The sequence below is a fragment of the Hypanus sabinus genome, chromosome 16, assembly GCF_030144855.1.
Source record: "Hypanus sabinus isolate sHypSab1 chromosome 16, sHypSab1.hap1, whole genome shotgun sequence".
NCBI lineage: Eukaryota > Metazoa > Chordata > Chondrichthyes > Myliobatiformes > Dasyatidae > Hypanus > Hypanus sabinus.
In genome coordinates this window covers 30,197,826-30,217,439 of record NC_082721.1, presented here as the reverse complement: position 1 = coordinate 30,217,439, position 19,614 = coordinate 30,197,826, and the positions used below count along the sequence as shown (strand labels likewise).

At 42.9% G+C, this 19,614-nt stretch overlaps 1 protein-coding gene across 1 annotated transcript; it reads left to right on the top strand.

Moving 5' to 3' along the window:
- Nucleotides 1–4,621: 4,621 nt before the first annotated feature.
- On the top strand, nucleotides 4,622–19,153 carry pnhd (pinhead). The gene is given in 5 exon segments (XM_059992407.1): nucleotides 4,622–4,844; nucleotides 17,034–17,227; nucleotides 17,336–17,394; nucleotides 18,995–19,092; nucleotides 19,095–19,153. Coding segments are annotated over 5 exon segments (633 nt in total).
- Nucleotides 19,154–19,614: the final 461 nt, after the last annotated feature.

The window sequence follows — 19,614 nt, the reverse complement described above, 5'->3', positions numbered from 1 at the left end:
CCCATGAACATACCTCACTATTTTTTTTCTTTTCACACTGCTTATTTAACATAATTTTACACATATATATATAAAATTTACAGTTTTATTATCATGCATTGTACTGCCGCCGCATAACAACGCATTTCAGGACACGTCCCAGTGATATTAAACCTGATTCTGATTCTTTAGTTAAACAAATTTAAGTTTGCTGACAACAACGCTGTTGTTAGCTGAATCAAAGGTGGTGAAAAATCAGCACATAGGAGGAAGATCGAAAACCTGGTTGAGTGGTGCCACCACAGCCTTTCAGTCAATGTCAGTGAAACCAAAGAGCTGATTGGTGACTACAAAAGGAAGAAGATGAAGCTCCATGAACCAGACCTCATCGGAGATGGAGAGGGCTGATAGCATTAAATTTCTCGGGATCAGCTTATCAAAGGATCTGTCCTGGGACCTGCACTTAAGTATCATCACAAATAAATCTTGACAGTGCTGTGGTGAACTACATATACCTGTCTGGACACGCCCCCTGCTGACTGCTCCTGTGGCTCCTCCCACAGACCCCTGTATAAAGGCGATCAAGGCCTGAGCCCGGCCTCTCTGTCTCCAGGATGTAGTATGGTGGTCACTCACTGCTTGTTCCTTCTTCCAGTCAATAAAATTGATGCACCATCAATAACTTACAGCCGATATGTCGCCTTACGTCTCAGAGTGAGTTATTGATGGTATGGTGCATCAAGTGCCTTTATTTTCTTAGGAGTTTACATAGATTTAGCATATCACCGAAAACGTTGACAAACTTCCTGATTGCTTCATGGCCTGGTATGGAAGCACCAATGCCCAAGAATGGAAAAGCCTTCAGAAAGTGATGGACACAGCCCAGTCCACCACAGGAAAAGCCCTCCCCTCCACTGAACACATCTACAAGAAGTGCTGCCACAAGACAGCAGCATACATCATCAAAGACCCTCATCATCCAGGGCTTGCATTAAGTTTGAAGTTAGTAACTCATCAGGAGTGATTAATAGGTTCATGGCCTAAGGTAGAAGAAAATGAGTTATTAACTTTAAACTTTCTGCATAATCACTCAAAGAGTTGAACTGCATGTGCCTGTATAACTCATCTCCTTCTACCCTAGGCCACGAACTTATCAATCACCCCTCGTATGTCTGAATTGTATGTACAAAAGCACCCCGGGGTTTTTGGAAAGGAGAGGGTGTTTGAGTGAAAACAATTCGCAGCATATGTGGGAGAGGGGAAAGAGGATAATGAGTTTGCTCCTTGTTGAGTCAGCACGGACTCCATGGGTCTAGTGCCTCCTTTCTGTACATTGTGTGTCTGGAGGCAACAGACCATCACTGGAGGACAGGAGAATTAAACTAAAATACTACCAACAGAGACTTTGACCAACTTCTGTTTGTTTTCTTTTAACTGTCCCCACCATTGAGGATGTCTTCAAAAGGCAGTGCCTCAAGACAGCACTTATTGGTAAGGACCCTTTCCACCTGAAAAATGTCTTCTTGTCATTTCTACTATCAAGGAGGAGATACAGGAGACTGAAGACACACACTCAGTGTTTGAGGAACAGCCATCGGACTTCTGAACTGTCTATGAACACCACCTCGTTATTCCTCTTTTTCGTATAATTTATCTATCCAATCTATCCAGCTATCTGTCTGTCCATGCATTGTGACTTACGGTAATTTTTATATTTTGCTCTGTTCAGCTGCCACAAAACAACAAATTCCATGACACATGCCAATGGTAATAAGCTTGATTCTGATTCTGGGTTAATGACCTATGGGTTTTCTCTCTCGTGTTTATTCTGGCACTTTGTTCCGGTTGTTATCTCCCCCTGGGCATCTGCAGTGGACTTGGTGTAATATTTATGAAGGTGCACTGGTCAGTGAAGCATATTCACTGCCAGATCATTGATGGCTTTACTAAGCAGCTAATTTCTGTGATCGTGCTCTGTAAGACAGCTCATACACCTATCCATCATGCGTGGAGCACATCTCTGTTCAATGGTACGAGAAAGGTCAAACTATTTCCCAGTGCCACGATGGGTTATGAAAGAGAAGGAATTGCAGGTCAGAGGTTGAAACTAATATACAGTACACTTGTCACGAGGGTCAAAGATGAGCTTCATTTGTCACACACAAAATTGAAACATAATATGCCGTTTGCTTCAATAACCAACACAGTCGGATGATATCCTGAGGGGTATCCTGCAAGAGCTGCCAGGCTTCTGGTGCCAAAGTAGCATGTCTACAACTTACTAACCCATGCCATTTTGGACTGTGGGAGGAAACCAGAGCACCTGGAGGAAACGCACATGGTCACAGGGAGAACGTACAAACTCCTTACAGAAAGTGGCAGGAATTGAGCCCCAATCACTGGCGCTGTGAAGCATTATACTAGCTGCTGTGTTACTGTGCAATTTCACTGTGAGATCGAGTTCAGGAAATTCTTCCCTCAAAGGGGAAAACAACCTCATAAAAAGAAACACAGCATAGCTAGATATGGATAGGGGAATCAAGCGACATGGGGATAAGGCAGGAACCGGGTATTGATAGTAGATGATCAGCCATGATCTCAAAATGGCAGTGCAGGCTCGAAGGGCTGAATGGTCTACTTCTGCACCTATTGTCTATTGTCTATTGTCTCTAACAGCAAACTCTGTGTTTCTGGAAGGACGGATTATTACAAACTAAATGTGCCCGAAGGATAGATATCCCATGAGTCTCGTGTTTGCTGTTTCCTAATGGGGAAACAGAGGAATTACTGGGAAGTTTGCTGTTTAGTAGAAGTTAAACATGTTTAAACATCCAAAACTACTGAATATTAAACTTGTGGGCAATTGCAGCAATTTCTCAGCTTCATACCCTGGAGCTACCCAACAGAGTCACTCGTCACCTGGATGTACTTTAAAGGGTGCTGCCTCAAGAATGCACAGTATCCACCATTAAGGACCCTCACCACCCAGGGCATGCCCTCTCCTCATTAATACCAACAGGAAAAATGTAAACGAGCCTAAGAACGCGCACTCATCAGTTTAAGAGAAGCTTCTTCCCCTCTGCCACCAACCCATGAACCCTGCCTCGCTACTTCGCTCTTTTCTCGCACTATTTATTTGATTATATTTCTTATTGTAACTTGTAGTAATATTTTACATATTGCACTGTACTGCTGCTGCAAGACAAATTTTACAACATGTATAACCATATAACAATTACAGTACGGAAACAGGCCATCTCGGCCCTTCTAGTCCGTGCCGAACGCTTACTCTCACCTTCCATTCCTTTCCTATCCATGTACCTACCCAATTTTTTTTTACACACGGTATGTAAATGCTACTAATTCTGATTCTGACATGCACCAGGAGTGGCAAACAGACTGGACATGGTCTACACAGGACAATCAGAAAGATACCATCACTGATAGCCTAGACCTTCCGGCGGACCCTCAGTCCGCGTGCATTGTTTGGATTGCAGATGTAGACTTTGCTGCAGACTATAACTGATAAGAGCAGGTCTTTGATTTTTGTGGGTGGGTTTTGCCTCCCTGTCCCCCCTGCTGTGTTTGTCACCTGCTCTCTCGCCCCCTAGCATGACCTCCGCTAAGCCACTGGGAGAATTCTTTCATGTCTCCTCATTTTAAAGCGGCTGCAACAAGCTTTTAGCTAAAGAGCGTGTTAAACAGTAACCTCACCCCGACCTGTAATAAACAATCTGGGAGCCAGCAGACCCTTCTCATTTCAGAGTGTCTTTGAAGTGATTGTCTGGAAGTGGCTGGTCAGCTTTGACACAATGAAACTGGGGCAGAGACCAAGCCAGCGGCACACACTCCACCTCTTCTGTGTCCCCAAACATAAAAGCTCCCGACACAGCTAAGAGGTCACGTTGGAAGGTGCCTCGACTGAAAGAGCCACCTGTCTGTTTACTGTCCTCAGTATCTACTACGCTGCTCCCACAGGTAAATTCAATCTCGGAGTGCCCACCTCTGTTCTTGCTGCTGGCATCATATGTCCACTGTAAAGTTAGAGTTGAAGAGAAAAGTATATGCAGAAATACATGGAAATGGACTGGTCTGGATGATATTTGATGGAGTTGATGCATGTAGCACCTGGCTCCATCTTTTAAACTTTTTTAAGATCAGAACAGACCTTTCTAAATTATAAACACAAGAAAGTCTGCGGATGCTGGAAATCCGAAGCAACACACACAAAATGCTGGAGGAGCTCAGCAGGTCAGGCAGCATCTACGGAAATGAATAAATGGTCAACATTTCGGGCCGACACCCTTTTTCAGAATTGAAAAGGGAGGAGGAAGACACCAGAATAAAAAGCTGGGGGGAGGGGAACGAGGCCAGCTGGAAGGTGATAGGTGAGGCCAGGTGGGTGAGAAAGATTGAGGGCTGGAGAAGGAATCTGATAGGAGAGAAGAGTGGACAATAGGAGAAAGGGAAGGAGGATAGGACCCAGGGAGAAGTAATAGGTAGGTGAGAAGAAGTTAAAGGTCAGAGAGGGGAGGGGGGAGAAATTGATATTCATGCCATCAGATTAGAGGATACCAAGATGAAATATAAGCTGTTGTTCCGCCATCTTGAGGGTGGCCTCATCTTGGCACAAGAGGAGGCCATGGACCAATATGTCAGAACGGGAGTGGGAATCCGAACTAAAACGGTTTGCCACCGGGAAACCTCGCTTGTGGTGAATGGTGTAGAGGTGCCTGACAAAGTGGTACCCCAATTTACAATGGGTCTCACCAATGCAGAGGAGGCTGCAACAGGAGCTGATCCCAGCAGATTTGCACATAAAGAGTTGCCCCACTTGGAAAGACTGTTAGGGGCCCTGAATGGAGGTGAGGGAGGAGGTGTGTGGGCAGGTGTAGCACTTAGGCCACTTGCAGGGATAAGTGCCAGGAGATTAGTGGGGGGGCGGGGTCAAATGGTCAGAGGAATCGCAGAGGGAGTGACCACTGTGGACAGTGGATGGTGGGGGTGGGGAGGTAAAGATATGTTTAGTGGTATGATCCCTTTGGAGAAGGCGGAAGCTGCAGAGGATGATGTGTTGGATGTGGAGGCTCATGGATTGGTAGGTAAGGACAAGAGGAACTCTTTCACTGTGAAGGCGGTGGGAGCGTGGATGTCTAGGGAATGCAGGAGATGCGGGTGAGGGCAACTTCAAAACCCTTTCTTTGGAGAAGGATATCTCTGACGTCCTTGAAAGCAAGGCCACCCCTAGGAACAGATGCTGCAGAGGCTACAGAACTGAGAAAAGGGGATAGAATTTAACAGGAGATGGGTGGGAAGAGATATGGTCAAGATAACCATGGGAATCCACAGGTTACTGCATTACTGTCTTTAGGAGAGGGTAAGGATGACTTTTTGCCTATTAATTTTTTACTTAATTATCATTTTACAATTAGCAATAGGGTGGTAAAGAAAGCAAATGTCATACTTGTCTTCCTCACTAGGGGCACAGAGTATGCGAGTCAGGAAGTCATGGTATACATGTATAAAACTTTGGTTACACCAGACTAGCATGCACTTCTGGTTATGCAAGTACAAAAAGGGTGTGAAGGCTTCGGAGAGGGTTCAGAAGGGAATTACCAGGATATTGACTGGATTAGAGCATGTGAGCAATGAGGAGAGGTTGGACAAACCAAGCAAGGTTGATACGTTCTTGATTAGTAAGGGTGTAAGTGGTTTCAGGAGAATGTGGTTGAGAGGGAAAATAAATCATCCATGATGGAATGGTGGAGCAGACTCAGTGGGCTGAATGGTCTCATTCTGCTCCAATGTATATGGCTGTTTTCTCTGGAGCATCAGAAGCTAAGAGGAGACATGATAGAAATTTATAAGATTATGAGAAGACAGACAGGATCTTTTACTCAGTGCAAGGGATTGTGGTGGAAGCGGATACAAGAATTCAAGAGGCTTTTTGACAGGCACGTGAATATACATAGAACGGAAGGCAAAAGCATCGCATGTATGTAAAAGGGATTAGCATCGTGCTTGGCACAGACTGCGGACTGAAGGCACGGTTGCTGTGCCGTACTTTTCTATGTTCTCTGATTCAAATGCCGGAGATACGAAACTTGATTCTGACCCTTGTTCCTTCTGCAGGTGCTGGAGTTCTGACAGACCACCCGAGCTTCGTGCTTAAAGAGAGGCCCTGCTGCAGCAGACTCCCTCACTTTGTCTTCATTGGAAAAGGTTAGAGGAGAAACAAAGGCCTTTCCATCCACCCGCTTTATAATCCCTTTCTATACATACACTAGCTAATTGCAATCTGGAAATCCTGTGTCTCTCCATCCCATCCAGTGAAACGTGTATAGGTGCAAGCTTACTGTTTTGATTCTTCCCAAAGACAACCTCACAGTATAAACCTGGAGTCAGGGTCTATCCTGAGGCCTGGACAGAGGATGGCTGGAGTATAAATTCAGTGAAATCCTAAACCAGATTTATGAAAAAACTCACCTTGCACATCTTAATGAATCTCCTTAATCTAAAATGTGGAATGCACTGCCAGCGATGGTGGTGGAGGTGGATACAATAAGGTCTTTTAAGAGATTCTTAGATAGGTACCTAGAGCTTAGAAAAATAGAGGGCTATGCATTAGGGAAATTCTAGGCAGTTTCTAGAGTAGGTTACATGGTCGGCACAACATTGTGGGCTGAAGGGCCTGTAATGTGCTGTAGGTTTCTATGTTCTATATTGTAAAAGCTGTTCTGGTGTGACTTCTTATGCTAATGAAATTCTTATACTATGTTTCCTCAAGCATTTTGCTTCCTGGGTAGCAGCAGCACAGAACAATGAAAGGCAGATGTTAGGACAGTTATAGTGTTCAGGCCATTCATGGGAAGGAGAGGATATGTTAATGCTGTGGTTAAGTTACTAGACTAACAGCCGGCTTTATGGACCACTGATCTGGACATGGCCTCATATCTCACTGTGGCAGCTGCGGATCTTGAATGAAGTATGAAGAAAGAAGCTAATCCCAGTAATGGGAACCATAAAGCCCACTTGCCTTCAAGGAGGAAATATGCCCTTGGCCAATGTGTGATGGTGGACCCACCCTGGGTGGGTAATTTTTAGCCGCCTCCTCAGATTGGGGGAGGGGGTATAATAAATGGTGGGAATACATAGAAAAAAAATTAAACCCAGGAACTAGGACCAAGAGCAGGTCATTTGGCTCAGTAGAGCTTGCTCCGCCATTCAAATTTGTCTCAATGTGAGATGAACTGAGGCTGTGGGCCTTCTCTGGGCTTTATATCTATGGACTCAATTTCGTTCTGAATGCTGTCACTTGCTTTTATTGTTTGCATGATTCTCTCTCTCTCTCTCTCTCTCTCTCTCTCTCTCTCTCTCTCTCTCTCTCTCTCTCTCTCTCTCTCATACTGAGTGTCTGTCAGTATTTAATTGTATGGGTTTTTTCAGGTTTCTTGTTTTGTGGTTGCCTGTAGGGAGACAAATCTCATATACTTCAATAATAAATAGACTTTGGACTTTGAAATTAGATTAGAGCTGGTTAACCTTTCCCCATACTCCCTATGATTATCAGCAATTTCTCTGTTATGACGGTTAAGTGGGCATGTACAAAGTTGAACATATTGTCATTTGTCAAATACATAAGAATATTTATATGGGTGCAATAAAAAGCTTGCCTGCACCAGCATCACAGGCATATAGCCTCATATAAGCAGCATTCACAAAAAAAAAACCCATAAATTATACACATTTTTTAAGAAAAGACAATTTGAAAGAAAACAAAGTCCATTTTAGTGCTAAGTGGCTGAAGTGGCCCCTAGTGAGATCGCTCTCTCATAACTCTCCTTAGGAGTAGTTTATTCCTAATATGAGGGAGTGAAACCAATTGCTTGGTAATTTATTGGTTTTAGATGACTTGCTTATGAATTATGCTTTTACATTAATGATCAGTTGTAAATTCAGTAGTGTGAGGCCTGTCTTTGTGGAGTCCCTGAAGGAAATTAAAGCCTTAGGGCCAAAGGAAGGGAAGATTCTGGTTGACAGTCAAGAATCATAACATCAGGACCAAAAATTGGGTTGAGCAGTCAGAGGTCTTTGGGATAGGTTGTGAAGGCTGAGTAAACAGCATATAAAAACTGCATAGGATTGGATAAACCACCAGTGACAGGGCCAGAGTCCTCCAATGATAAGCCTGGTTCTATATACACATATTCCAGAACACTGCATTCTCATTTGATGCCGTGCTACTGCTTTGTGCTGTTTCTCTGTAAATGCTACCCCCTCCCCATCTCTCTTTCTCTCTCCCTCCCTCTCCCTGTTTCCTTCTCTTTGGTTGAGTCTCTTTGCTTGATGCTGTCTCATCCTTCACCCTCTCTCATCCTGCCTCTTTCACACTATCTTGCTCTAACTCTGTTTTATACTGTACATTTTCTCCCCTGGTCAAGAGTCTTGTTTCTGACACTATCCCTGGTTCTCTGGTCTAGCCTATTACTCCTTCTACCTCAGACTTCTTGTATGTTGTTAAGCTTTTACAGTGACTCGAGTTTGTTTGCAATGGAGCTTTTATTTACAGACTTCTGAGTTCTCCTTTGATTAAAATGTAACTGTTGCTGCCTCGTTCTTTTGAAAAGAGACTGTATTTTCCTGGCAGATATCTCCCGCAGTCCAATCAGTATGGACTTTGGAAAGTGTAGCTCCCGGCGATCAGCAAGTTACAACTCTGAAATTGTTGGATTCTCCAAACATCTCTCAGTGCTGGAACAACTCCAGACACATAAGGTGATTTATTATTTTAACAAAAAATATTTAATACTCAAACTAATGGGTATTTTGTAAGGAAACCTGGGGAACATTTCTGTGGTGGTATCACGTGCAATGATGTGTCTGATTGGAGAGCACTGAGCCTGCACGGGGTTTGCCAGAATGTTTCAGCACATGGCGGGGGTTAAGACACGTTTGTTTATTACTGTAAATAAAAGTTCTCTAATTCTTCCAGAATATGATTCTTTACTGTTAACCCACAGCATGTTTAAACAGAAGTAACATAACAATTTCTGTGGAGTGTTAGATGAAATTTGGCATCAGGAGAACCCTCTTGTTCAAATACTCTAAGTTTAGAGTTGCAATCCTTAAACAGTGGAGAATGCATGTAAATATTTTCAGGGTGTAATAAGGATGAAATTAGGTTATTCAATTTCCTCAATACTGTGCTGCCGTTCTGAATGATCCACATTTTTAACTCAATTTACCCATCTAGCCTTTAACATTAATCCAGATAAATGGAAGGAGATGGGCCAACAAGAGTATAACATAGACAGAGTGTTGATCCTGCAAACACGAGGAAATCTGTAGATGCTGGAAATTCAAGCAACACACACAAAATGCTGGTGAAACACAGCAGGCCAGGCAGCATCTATAAGGAGAAGCGCTGTCAACGTGTTGATCCTGGTTCAGTCCTGGTTGAGTTTGCCCATGACCACATGGGTTTCCCCTCCTGGGGCTTAGGTGTCCTATTTCCATCCCCAGTAGGGTAATTGGCTACTGTAAGTTATTCCTTAAGATAGTCAAAAGGGAGTTAATGGACATATGCAAGAGAGATTAAGTTGTAATGAGGGAAGGATTGGGTTGCACTTTGGGAGGACAGACCAGGGTAGGACATTCACAGAGAATGGTAGGACACTGAGGAGTGGGGTAGAGCAGAGGGATTGAGGAATACAGATCCAATATTCCTTGAAGGTAGGTAGGGTCACAAAGAGAACTTTTGGCACATTGGCCTTCATAAGTTGGACTATTGAGTACAGGAGCTGGGATGTTATTGTGAAGTTGTTATAAGACATTGGTGAGGCCAAATTTGGAATATTGTGTGCCCAATCTGGTCACCTACCTACAGGAAAAATATCAATAAGATTGAAAGAGTACAGAGAAAATTGCTGGAAGTTAAGGAGCTGAAAGTTTGAATGTCAGGTCTTTATTCTGGGGAGCGTAGGCGAGTGAGGGGAGACTGGATAGGTTTGCAATATACAAAATGATGAGGGGTGATAGGGTAAATGCAAACAAGCTTTTACCACTGAACTTGGGTGAGACCAATATAGAAGTCATAGGTTAAAGGTAAAGGGTGATTTTTTTAAAAGGGAACCTGAAGGGGATCTTCTTTACTCAGAGGACAGTGAGAGAGTGGAATGAGCTGCCAGCAGGAGTGGTGGATATGAGTTCAATGGTAATATTTAAGGGAAGTTTGGATAAGTACTTGGATTTGAGGTGTTTGGAGGGCAATGGTCCAGGTGGAAATTGAAGGCAGAATAATAGTATAGCATGTACTAGATGGGCTGAATGGCCTGCTTCTGTGCTCTATAACTCTACAGGATTGATGGGATCACTTCAGTCAGAACCTTTATGCACTTGATGGGCTGAAAGAACAAGACCTTGTGCAGAACCCCAGGAAAACCTTTTATTTATGTTCCGGCCTCAAGGAAAAGCTTCCCACATTCACAAATTTTGAGAATTATAGATGAGCGGATAGGAGGTTGGTGGAGGGAGGAGGGTAGCTTTCAGCATGAGCATGTTGGACCTCGGCCAGCCCACCTTCAATACATGGTGCTTGGAGCAAGGAGAAGGATGCTTTAGACTTTCTGCTGACCCACGTCCAGCAGGACAGAATTCCCTTTTTAAATAGTTAAAACATGGATCTCTTCCTCCTTCCTTGGGCTGCTCAGACTTTCTTTCCCAGGTGTCACTAAGGAAAGGAGAAATGTAAATACTTCAGAGAATTGACTGGCAGGTATTTGTTTCCACAGCTTGAACCTAGTTCTCCTCTGAAATTCAATGACTTAAATGCTAACTCTTTTCTCCCTACCTATTTCCTGACCAGCTGAATCTTCCTGGCATTTTACACATTAATTTCAGATTTCCTGCATAATTTAACTTTGTAGCTGCCTGAAGTATGAAAGCGGATTGCAGGATGAACAGGGTTGAAATTTTTGCTTAAGTATGAAAGTATTACACAGGAAATAAGAATTCTTCCCTAACTCTATCGATTCCCCTGGATTTATCTTCTGAATATGGTGAAAGTCAGGTGTTGGAATAGGATAAGCCTGGATAATTTTCCATGCTTCTGTGTAAATTAAAATAGTGTGATTAACTGAGTTTGAACAGTTTGGCTAGAGATATGGCTTCTTCTGGAGCATTGCTTTTCCATCTAATAGTTGTCCTGTCCGGTAGCTTTTGATTACATTTTTTAATGTCATGTTAAGTAATTAGATCAATTGGTTGCATATCCACTTCTGTGGTGGGGGAGCTTTGAAAGGAAGTCAAGATGGATTAGCACTTCAACCTTAAAATAGCTGTAAATGCTTCAGCAACTTGTTTTGATGCTCAAGTGCTCGTTATTGATGATGGGAATTGTCCTGTTAGCTTTTTGTTTGCTCATTAGCAGGTAGATGAAAAGGGTTGAGAGAGAAACTGGATTAGCCATGACCAAATGGAGGAGCAGACTTGACTGGGCTGAATGGCTTGATTCTGCTCCTGTAGGTTATCGTCTTATGGAAGACAGAAATGAAACAGATGATGCCAAGAGAAAACAAACTCAACAGTTTGGGCAACATTGTCAAGAAGAGAAGCAGACTTAATATTTCTGAGCCATTACCACTGGTAATGGTAATACCACATATCGTTTCTGGGGAAGAGTTTTTTGACTGTTTCCATTTCCTCAAATGCTGCCTGATTCACTGAGTGTTTCCAGCACTCTGTTTTTACCTCTGAACGGGCAAGATGACACTTGTCTTTAAAGGAATCTGTAGGATGTTGATAGGGTTTAGTTGGAACTGTCTCTCATCGCTCCGTCATGTTATTTGCTTACCTTAATCTAGAGCAGGAGGCAGGGTAGGCTCTGGACGTTGCTGGGATGCTGACAAGCCTGTTGTGTCCAGGTGAGGCTGTGTGCCAGTCAATTTGGGTGAGGTTCGAGCACTTTTTGGATGGAGTTAGAGAGCTGGGGGCGGTTGAGGCATGCCAGTGCAACGAAAACCCCTACAGGATGTGTTCGATCAGCCATTCTGAAAACATACTTCCCTGACAGTCCATTGGAGGTCACTGTGGATGTAGGCAGATGCTCAAACTGAGCTATACTAGGCACTTGACGCACGTTTTGGTGATGGCCTCAGGGTTCACTGAATCTTGATGGACAGTTGTGATGTTCAGCTCGTTTAATAATGGATTGGCAGTCCTGGTGGATGAAAAAGGACGTGTGCATTGACATAGTACAAAGGTGGTCTAAGGAGATCCCAAATACTTCTCAGCCTATAAACCTGCTACTGTTTAATGCAAAAAATAGAGAAACCTACAGTACCTCCCTCAACAATTATGTGAGAATAAAATGATCTGTTTTTAATTATGTGGGGTCAAGTTTAACTCCCATTTCCAGAGGATATTTTAGCCCCTTCTCTGGGATTAGGTAGGTCTGTGGAATTTGTTGCCACGTGTGGCTGGGGAGGCCAAGTCATTGGACATATTTAAGGCAGAGGTTGATCGATTCTTGATTAGTCATGGCAGGAAGGGATATACGGAGAAGGCAGGAGACTGGGGCTGAGAAGGAAATGGATCAGCCATGATAAAATAGCGGACAGACTCGATGGGCCAGATAACCTAATTCTGCACCTATATCTGTTGGTCTTATAACACCCCATTTGAAAACCTGACATGGTGCTGAGAGTGGTGGGGGCGGGGACCGGGCAGAGTGGGGCGAGATGACGTAATAATCAGCAAGGCTCTGTGCAGCTTAACCATTCTTACAGACATAACCAAGCTCCATTATTTAAATGATTTCAACAAATTTCATTTTCATTCTGGATGGGATGCTATGGCACCTATTGGGTCTGGAGAGACAGAGAAATTTCACATAGTTGTGGCCTCTGTTAGGAACAAATGAAAAAACTGAGATTGCAAGACTGTAGTCCATTCAGGAATCTTAAGTGTGAATCTGTACAGACCTATCCCTAGCTGAATATTAGTGTGGAGGTGGCAACTCCACACAACTAGAGGGGCGAAAACAATGATAATAAAGTCTAACATTCTGCACTAGATTGGTATTTATTTAGATCAAGAGAATGAGATTTATATGGAACTTTTCAGGAATGAACTCATCCTTCAACTGGTGCGGTAATCTGCCTGCTGGAGGACCTCAACGTTTCAGGTCAAGACTATCCATTGGGAGCTCGGCCTGAAATGCCCATTTCATTTCAGAGATGCTGTTCAGTTCCTTTTGATTGTTGCTCCAGATGTGAGCATCAGCCGTTGTGTCTCCACTCGATTGGTGCATTGAGTATTTAGACAACACATGAAGCTCCTCCCGCCCACCTGATCGAACACCACGTGTGTAACCATCTCACTGCAACTTGTCCAGTTTCCGTTTGGATACAAATATGCTCCTCACCTCAATGATTCCTTATGGTAACACGATCCACGTTCACACCACCCTCTGTGCAAGCAAAAACTCTCCTGGGTTCCCCAGTGGAAAGTAATTTATAAACCCTAATTTTTGATGTACTGATAACAAAATCATTTCCTCCGCAGAGCCTGTCCCTGTGTAGTATACCTCTGTGATTCGATCTGGTCAGTGCTAATTGCCCAGGGTTTCACAAGGAGAATACTGATTGCCTGTGATTGCATCTAACAAGTTGTAAAGATCTCACTACCTTCTATACGAGGAAAGGAAATAAGCACCTCCATTACCCAGCACCTAGACACTGCATAATGAGATGATGGGCAGTGGGTTGAGGGAGATTTATTCCCTGCATAATGAGGAGATGGGCAATGGGTTGAGGGAGATATATTCCCAATTCCTAGACTTTACAATGTTTCAGAACCAGCAATGGTGATTGTTGCACCCAATATAGGACACAGAGGCTAAGTTACTGCACTCTTGTCCAGAGATCTGGAGGCTTGGAGGATGGAGTCCAAATTCAAGATGGCAGCCAAGGGAGTCAAATTCAAATATTAAATAAGTCCGGAATTTTAAAAAAATCTGTTGTTGCAACGGTGACCACAAAGTTGATAGATTATTGTAAAAACCCTGCCCTGGTCCCCAGTGTTTTCAGAAATAGGAATCCGCTGCCCTAACTAGTTTGGGGGCTTTATGTGACTCCAGACTCACATCAATGTGGTTCTCTGACCTCTGCAAAGCCCCAGAGAGCCAATTACTTCAGGGTCAGTTTGGGCAGGTTAATAGTTACTCATCTAGCCAATGAAGACGGTAACAAAATTGCCGTGTTAAGCATGTCTGTGACTGTTTCCCACACTGCTTAGAAGATCTGACACAGGGCAGTCTTGATCACTCATCAGAGCCCCACCCCATTCCACCAATTTCAGTGACACTCCTCACCCTCATGAAATGTTCTTACATCTACTTTTCTTTCTGTTGGTCACAGACCACCATCCGCCCTCATCCTCTTATCTTCCACTGCCTAACAATGCTGGCTTTTGTTATGCTCTGTGGTCGATAAATATGGAATTTTGGCTAACGAGAAAGAATCTGCAGGTGCAGATTTGGGTTATTCCTTTACAGCCTTGCTGTGTTGCTGAGCAGGGTGCATTTCCCAGGGGGTCCCTTTCTCACAGGTTTTATGTTCTGCATTAAAAATGCTTCATCCTGGTTAATTTCTGAGACTTCCATGCTTCACAGTAAACAGCTATTTCATTATTCAGTTGTAAAGAGAAAAGATGTTACAGAAAATATAAAATTAAATTTTCAGTTGGAATTCATTGCCACAGACAGCTATGGAGGTCAGGTCATTGGGGATATTTAAAGCAGAGGTTGATAGCTCTTGATTAGTAAGGGTGTCGGAGGTTATGGGGAGAAGGCATGAGGATGGGAGGCTGAAGGGGAAAATATAAAGTAGGTTCTGAAAGAATCATCCATGATCGAATGGAGTAGCAGGCTCGATGGGCTGAAAAGCCGAATGCTGCTCATGTGTCATATGGAATTGGCTTATTGTTGTCACGTGTACTGAGATACAGTGAAAGGTTTGTTTTGCATTCAGATCAAATCATTACACAACGCATTGAGGTAGAATAAGGTGAAATATAACAATGCGGAATAAAGTGTAACTGTAAAAGTGCAGGTAAATAATAAGGTGCAAGTTTATAACGAGGCAAATGGTGAGATTCTGTATTTAACCAACAGAAAAACTAGCTGAAAAGCTGCTCCTTTATTTAGTATCCCCATTATTATTTAGACTTTTGCTCCAGATATCTCCCTGTCCACTTACCAAGGCATTGTACAAACCCTCAGATACATGTTGAAGACAAGGGGGTACCACATGGAAGTTCACTCTGCGAAACCAGGCGAAACCTCTACATAAACAGAGCACATTATCCAGAGATGTATCATGGTTACACACTGAGGGAACGTGAGGCAATACTGGAAATACTACAAGGCAGAACCACACAATACACCACATGGAAGTGTTGATTTATCTATTTATTGACTGATTGATTGAGATTAAGATACACAGTGGAATAGGCTCTTCTGGCCCTTTGATCAGTGCTGCCCAGCAACACCCCCCCCCCCACAGCCCCCAATTTAATCCTAATTTAATCACGGGATAATTTACAATGACCAATTAACTTCGGACTGTGGGAGGAAACCAGAGCACCCCGAGGAAACCCACACCATCACGGCAAGAACATACAAACTCCTTACAGGCAGCAGTGGGAATTGAACCCAGGACCCTGGTACTGTAAAGGGTTGTGCTAACCACTACGCTACTATGGAAATACCACATTGGCACACTGAGACTTTTCCATTGAAATATTACATGGAAGCATTCCAATACGTTGCAAAGAGATGTAACCCAGACATCACATAGAAAATACCAATACCAAAACACCACTGTGAAGTTCTTGTGTGTAGTTTCATCACATAATCTGCATACAGGCTCAGTAGGTAGAACTTAACCCTTGGTCTAATCACCAAAGTTGGCCATGGGTTGAACTCTAGCTCATGTCTGCATAGAGCAAGACCTAGAGCAGCATTTGTCGCTGTGGGGGGAGGTGATGCTAGGGCATCAGCGGCCCACATTGTGGATTTCTTCAGAAATTAGCACAGAGTATTGTTACATGCCCGTGTGTGATCTCGGGCCTGAGGGCGGAGGGTTGATTATATGGCAACATGAAGCACAGGAGATCAACAGCAGAAAGCACTACATCTCTTCCTGTATTGTGCCTAATACAGCCTAATACCTTACCACTGGGATTCCGCACATGTCTAAAATCAGGGAATCAGCGAGAGTACGGGGGGGGGGGGGGGGTGGCCAAGTCAGTTGGGAAGGGTAGGGAGGTGACGGTTAGTCCTACAGTCAAGACTAAGCTGTCTAACTTCTAGAAAATGATTAAAGCAATGGCAAATATTGTTCCTGGCAAAAATAAAAATGACATATGTGTTTGGACTGCCTGTTGGTGTATGCAGAGAAAGTAGAGGTCAAAGCAAATTTATTATCAAACAACATAAATGTTATCATCTACTACCTTGAGGAAGAGAAAATCTGCAGATGCCAGAAGTCAAAGCAACACACACAATGCTGGAGGAACTCAGCAGGCCAGGCAGCATCTATGGAGAAAAAGCACAGTCCTATTGTCGGCCCAAAGCTTTGTCTGTACTTTTTCCACAGATGCTGCCTGGCCTGCTGAGTTCCTCCAGCATTTTCTGTGATACACATCTTGAGATTTATTTTCTTGCAGGCATTTACATGAAGAGAAAGAAATCCAATAGATTTTATTTTTAAAAAGTATGCATAAACTAAGATTGACAAACAGCCAAAATGCAAAAGAAGATAAATTGTACAAATTAAAGAATAAATGATTCAACACTTGCAAGCCCTCCCATATAACTTGTATCATCAACCCTAAGATATGGTTAAAGGCCATTTTGTGCTCATTGTTTTTAAGAACAACGGGGCTGCAGTCTGAGATTGGTGTCTGAGCAATTGTCCTCTGTGAAACTTCATGGACAGAGTTTCATAAAGTGTCACTGAGAGAAGCCATTTTTATAGCCTTGTTCTGTTTAGCTCCCTGTGGGTGGAGTTTGAGATGTGTACCCACTGAATTTGAATCAGTTGTGCTGGACAGCCCACATGGTTTGGAGTTTATTCAGACCGTGCAATCATGCGAGGTGCGAGAGAATTGCTACAGACCGCCCCATGTGGAGTATTACTATGTGATCACCACTAACTCCAGGGGTGAGAAGGAAGAGGAGCTCAAGGTGCTGCAGGTGTTAATTACTCAGCTGCGACCGTTTGCTCAGAGCTTGGCTGCTGTTCTACTCGGGTTTCTGAAGAGACTGTGCCTCTTTGTTGTGCTAATGTTGCAGGAAATCGATGTTGGCAGATGTTCGGGAGTGTGTACTGCAGGAAGTGGACGTCTCCGAAGGTAAGCACACATGGCCCATGGAATCCCCCACTCATCCACTCCTGCTAGGATTTGCTTTCTAAGGATGCAGACTGCAGCTTCTGTGTCAGATCTAGAACTCAAACCACTTGGCATTAGATAGATACTTTATTGATCACAAAGGAAATTACAGTGTCACGGTAGCATTACAAGTGCACAGATATACAAATATTAGCAGAGAAGTAAGAAAGAATAAAAAAGCAAGTTACCTCAAATAGTCTAATAGGAGGGGGTCATTGCTTCCCTGGCTATAGGCCGACTCATTATAGAGTTTAATGGCTGAGGGTAAGAATGCTCTTTGGATCAGCGTAGTCTAAAACTAAAAGTCCTCCTTTGTTCAGCCAAGGTCACACTCAGAGGTTGAGAAACATTATTGCAATCTTCAGAGGCTTGGAGGCCAAACTTTCCGGCTCATAAAGTCAACTGTTTACTCTTCTCCATAGATGCTGCCTGGCCCGCTGAGTTCCTCCAGCATTTTGTGCATGTTGCTTGGATTATCAGCATCTGCACACTGTCTCATGTTTGGAGTTAAGGATCACTCATTATTTTAGCACCACTATTTTAAATCTCATTCCTTCCATTGAGATCTACTGAAATGACCCTGAAAGTTTTCAAGTTAAGCTTGATGATTTCTGCACCATAGAATTATTAACAAACCATTATACATAATCTTTTTATTGCTTGGATTGAGTTGCTTGAGCTTGGATTTAAAAACATCAAGTACTTATTTGATCTTAGTTTCAGGGGAATTGTTAAAATAGAGAACAGAGAGACACTTTATATTGTTAAGTGATGACCCATTGATAACATCAGTTATCATATCAAGGTTTACACATGGTTTAATCCCAAACAAGGGAGATCTTTGACACTCTGAACATTTTTGTTATGCTTGTTTAAATACACAGTATAAATTTTAAAAATGAACCTGTTCCACTTGCAAGTTACAGATACTCTTATATCCTTGTTCAAAGATATGTGCATGGCAATGCATATTATAGATGAGATGAAAGTTGTCTAATTTATATGTATATACTGTACACATATCAGGTGTCCTATGTTTTCTGATGAATGGACAATGTATGGTTCCATTCACAATTCTTCTGATATTTATGTGACCTGTGTTCACAAACTACACAAATCCAGACATACAAATAGCATTCATGCAATGCAGAAACCAGGCATATTGCTTTATTATTTATACGTCTTTTAATAACATATTTTCTGAGAGGGTTATTTTTAATAGTCTGTTTACAAAATCATAGATGCAGGATTATACCATTAAGATAGTGTCAAATCCATAGATTCTGCATTCCTTATTTCCCTATACTATCCATCTGCTTTGGAATTCTGCTTGCTTCAACATGGAACTTGTCGACGCATTTTCAGTTTCATTGTCACAGATAGCCGGTTTAAAAGGCACAATTTAAAAGGGTGCCTATGCTGTCAGAACTAGGATATGGAAACTCAAGGCTACTTTGGGTTTGGATTTAAAACAATCAAGATATATTGTAATAATAACACTGTCTGCATTTTAAGGCACAATGCTACGTATTTATTTGTTTCTTATCTTTAATTTTTACAGGGACAGTCGTAATAAAGGTCAATGTGTGGCTTGGGAAGGCGACTCATCCAATGGCTGCTCTCCTCAGGAGTATGAAATTCATGCAATCATGAACAGACATAGAAAATCAGGAACATCTACACCATCAAATCCTGTAAGTGCGACTGGACAACTTCATGATGAGCAAGGAAATGATGCAGGAGCACACCAGCTACAAAAACAGTACCCGATGTAAGATGCCTAGACTGATAATGCAGCGCAGAAAAAGTAATCCCTTCCAAAAGTCTTGGACATCATGAGGCTGGTTTGCATAATGCACTGCCAGAACATCAGTTATTCATTTCCCCCCTCCTGAAGACATTGAGATATGGCTGCATCTGCATCTCTTCCACTTGGCCATTCGGGATTTACATTGACCAAGATTCATTTGCCTCTGACCTGATGACAATTGTCATACTAGATGTGTGGTGACCCCTCATCTAGCCCTCGCTCCCATGGTGCAAGCACTGAGTTCAATTAATATCATCAACTCAGCATAGATTAACTATTGATCAAATAAGATCGGCTTCAGATTTAAAGAGGGAAGTCCAAACTTAGGGGACAGTTCAGCAGTGACCATTCCATGATGCTGTCTGGAAAAA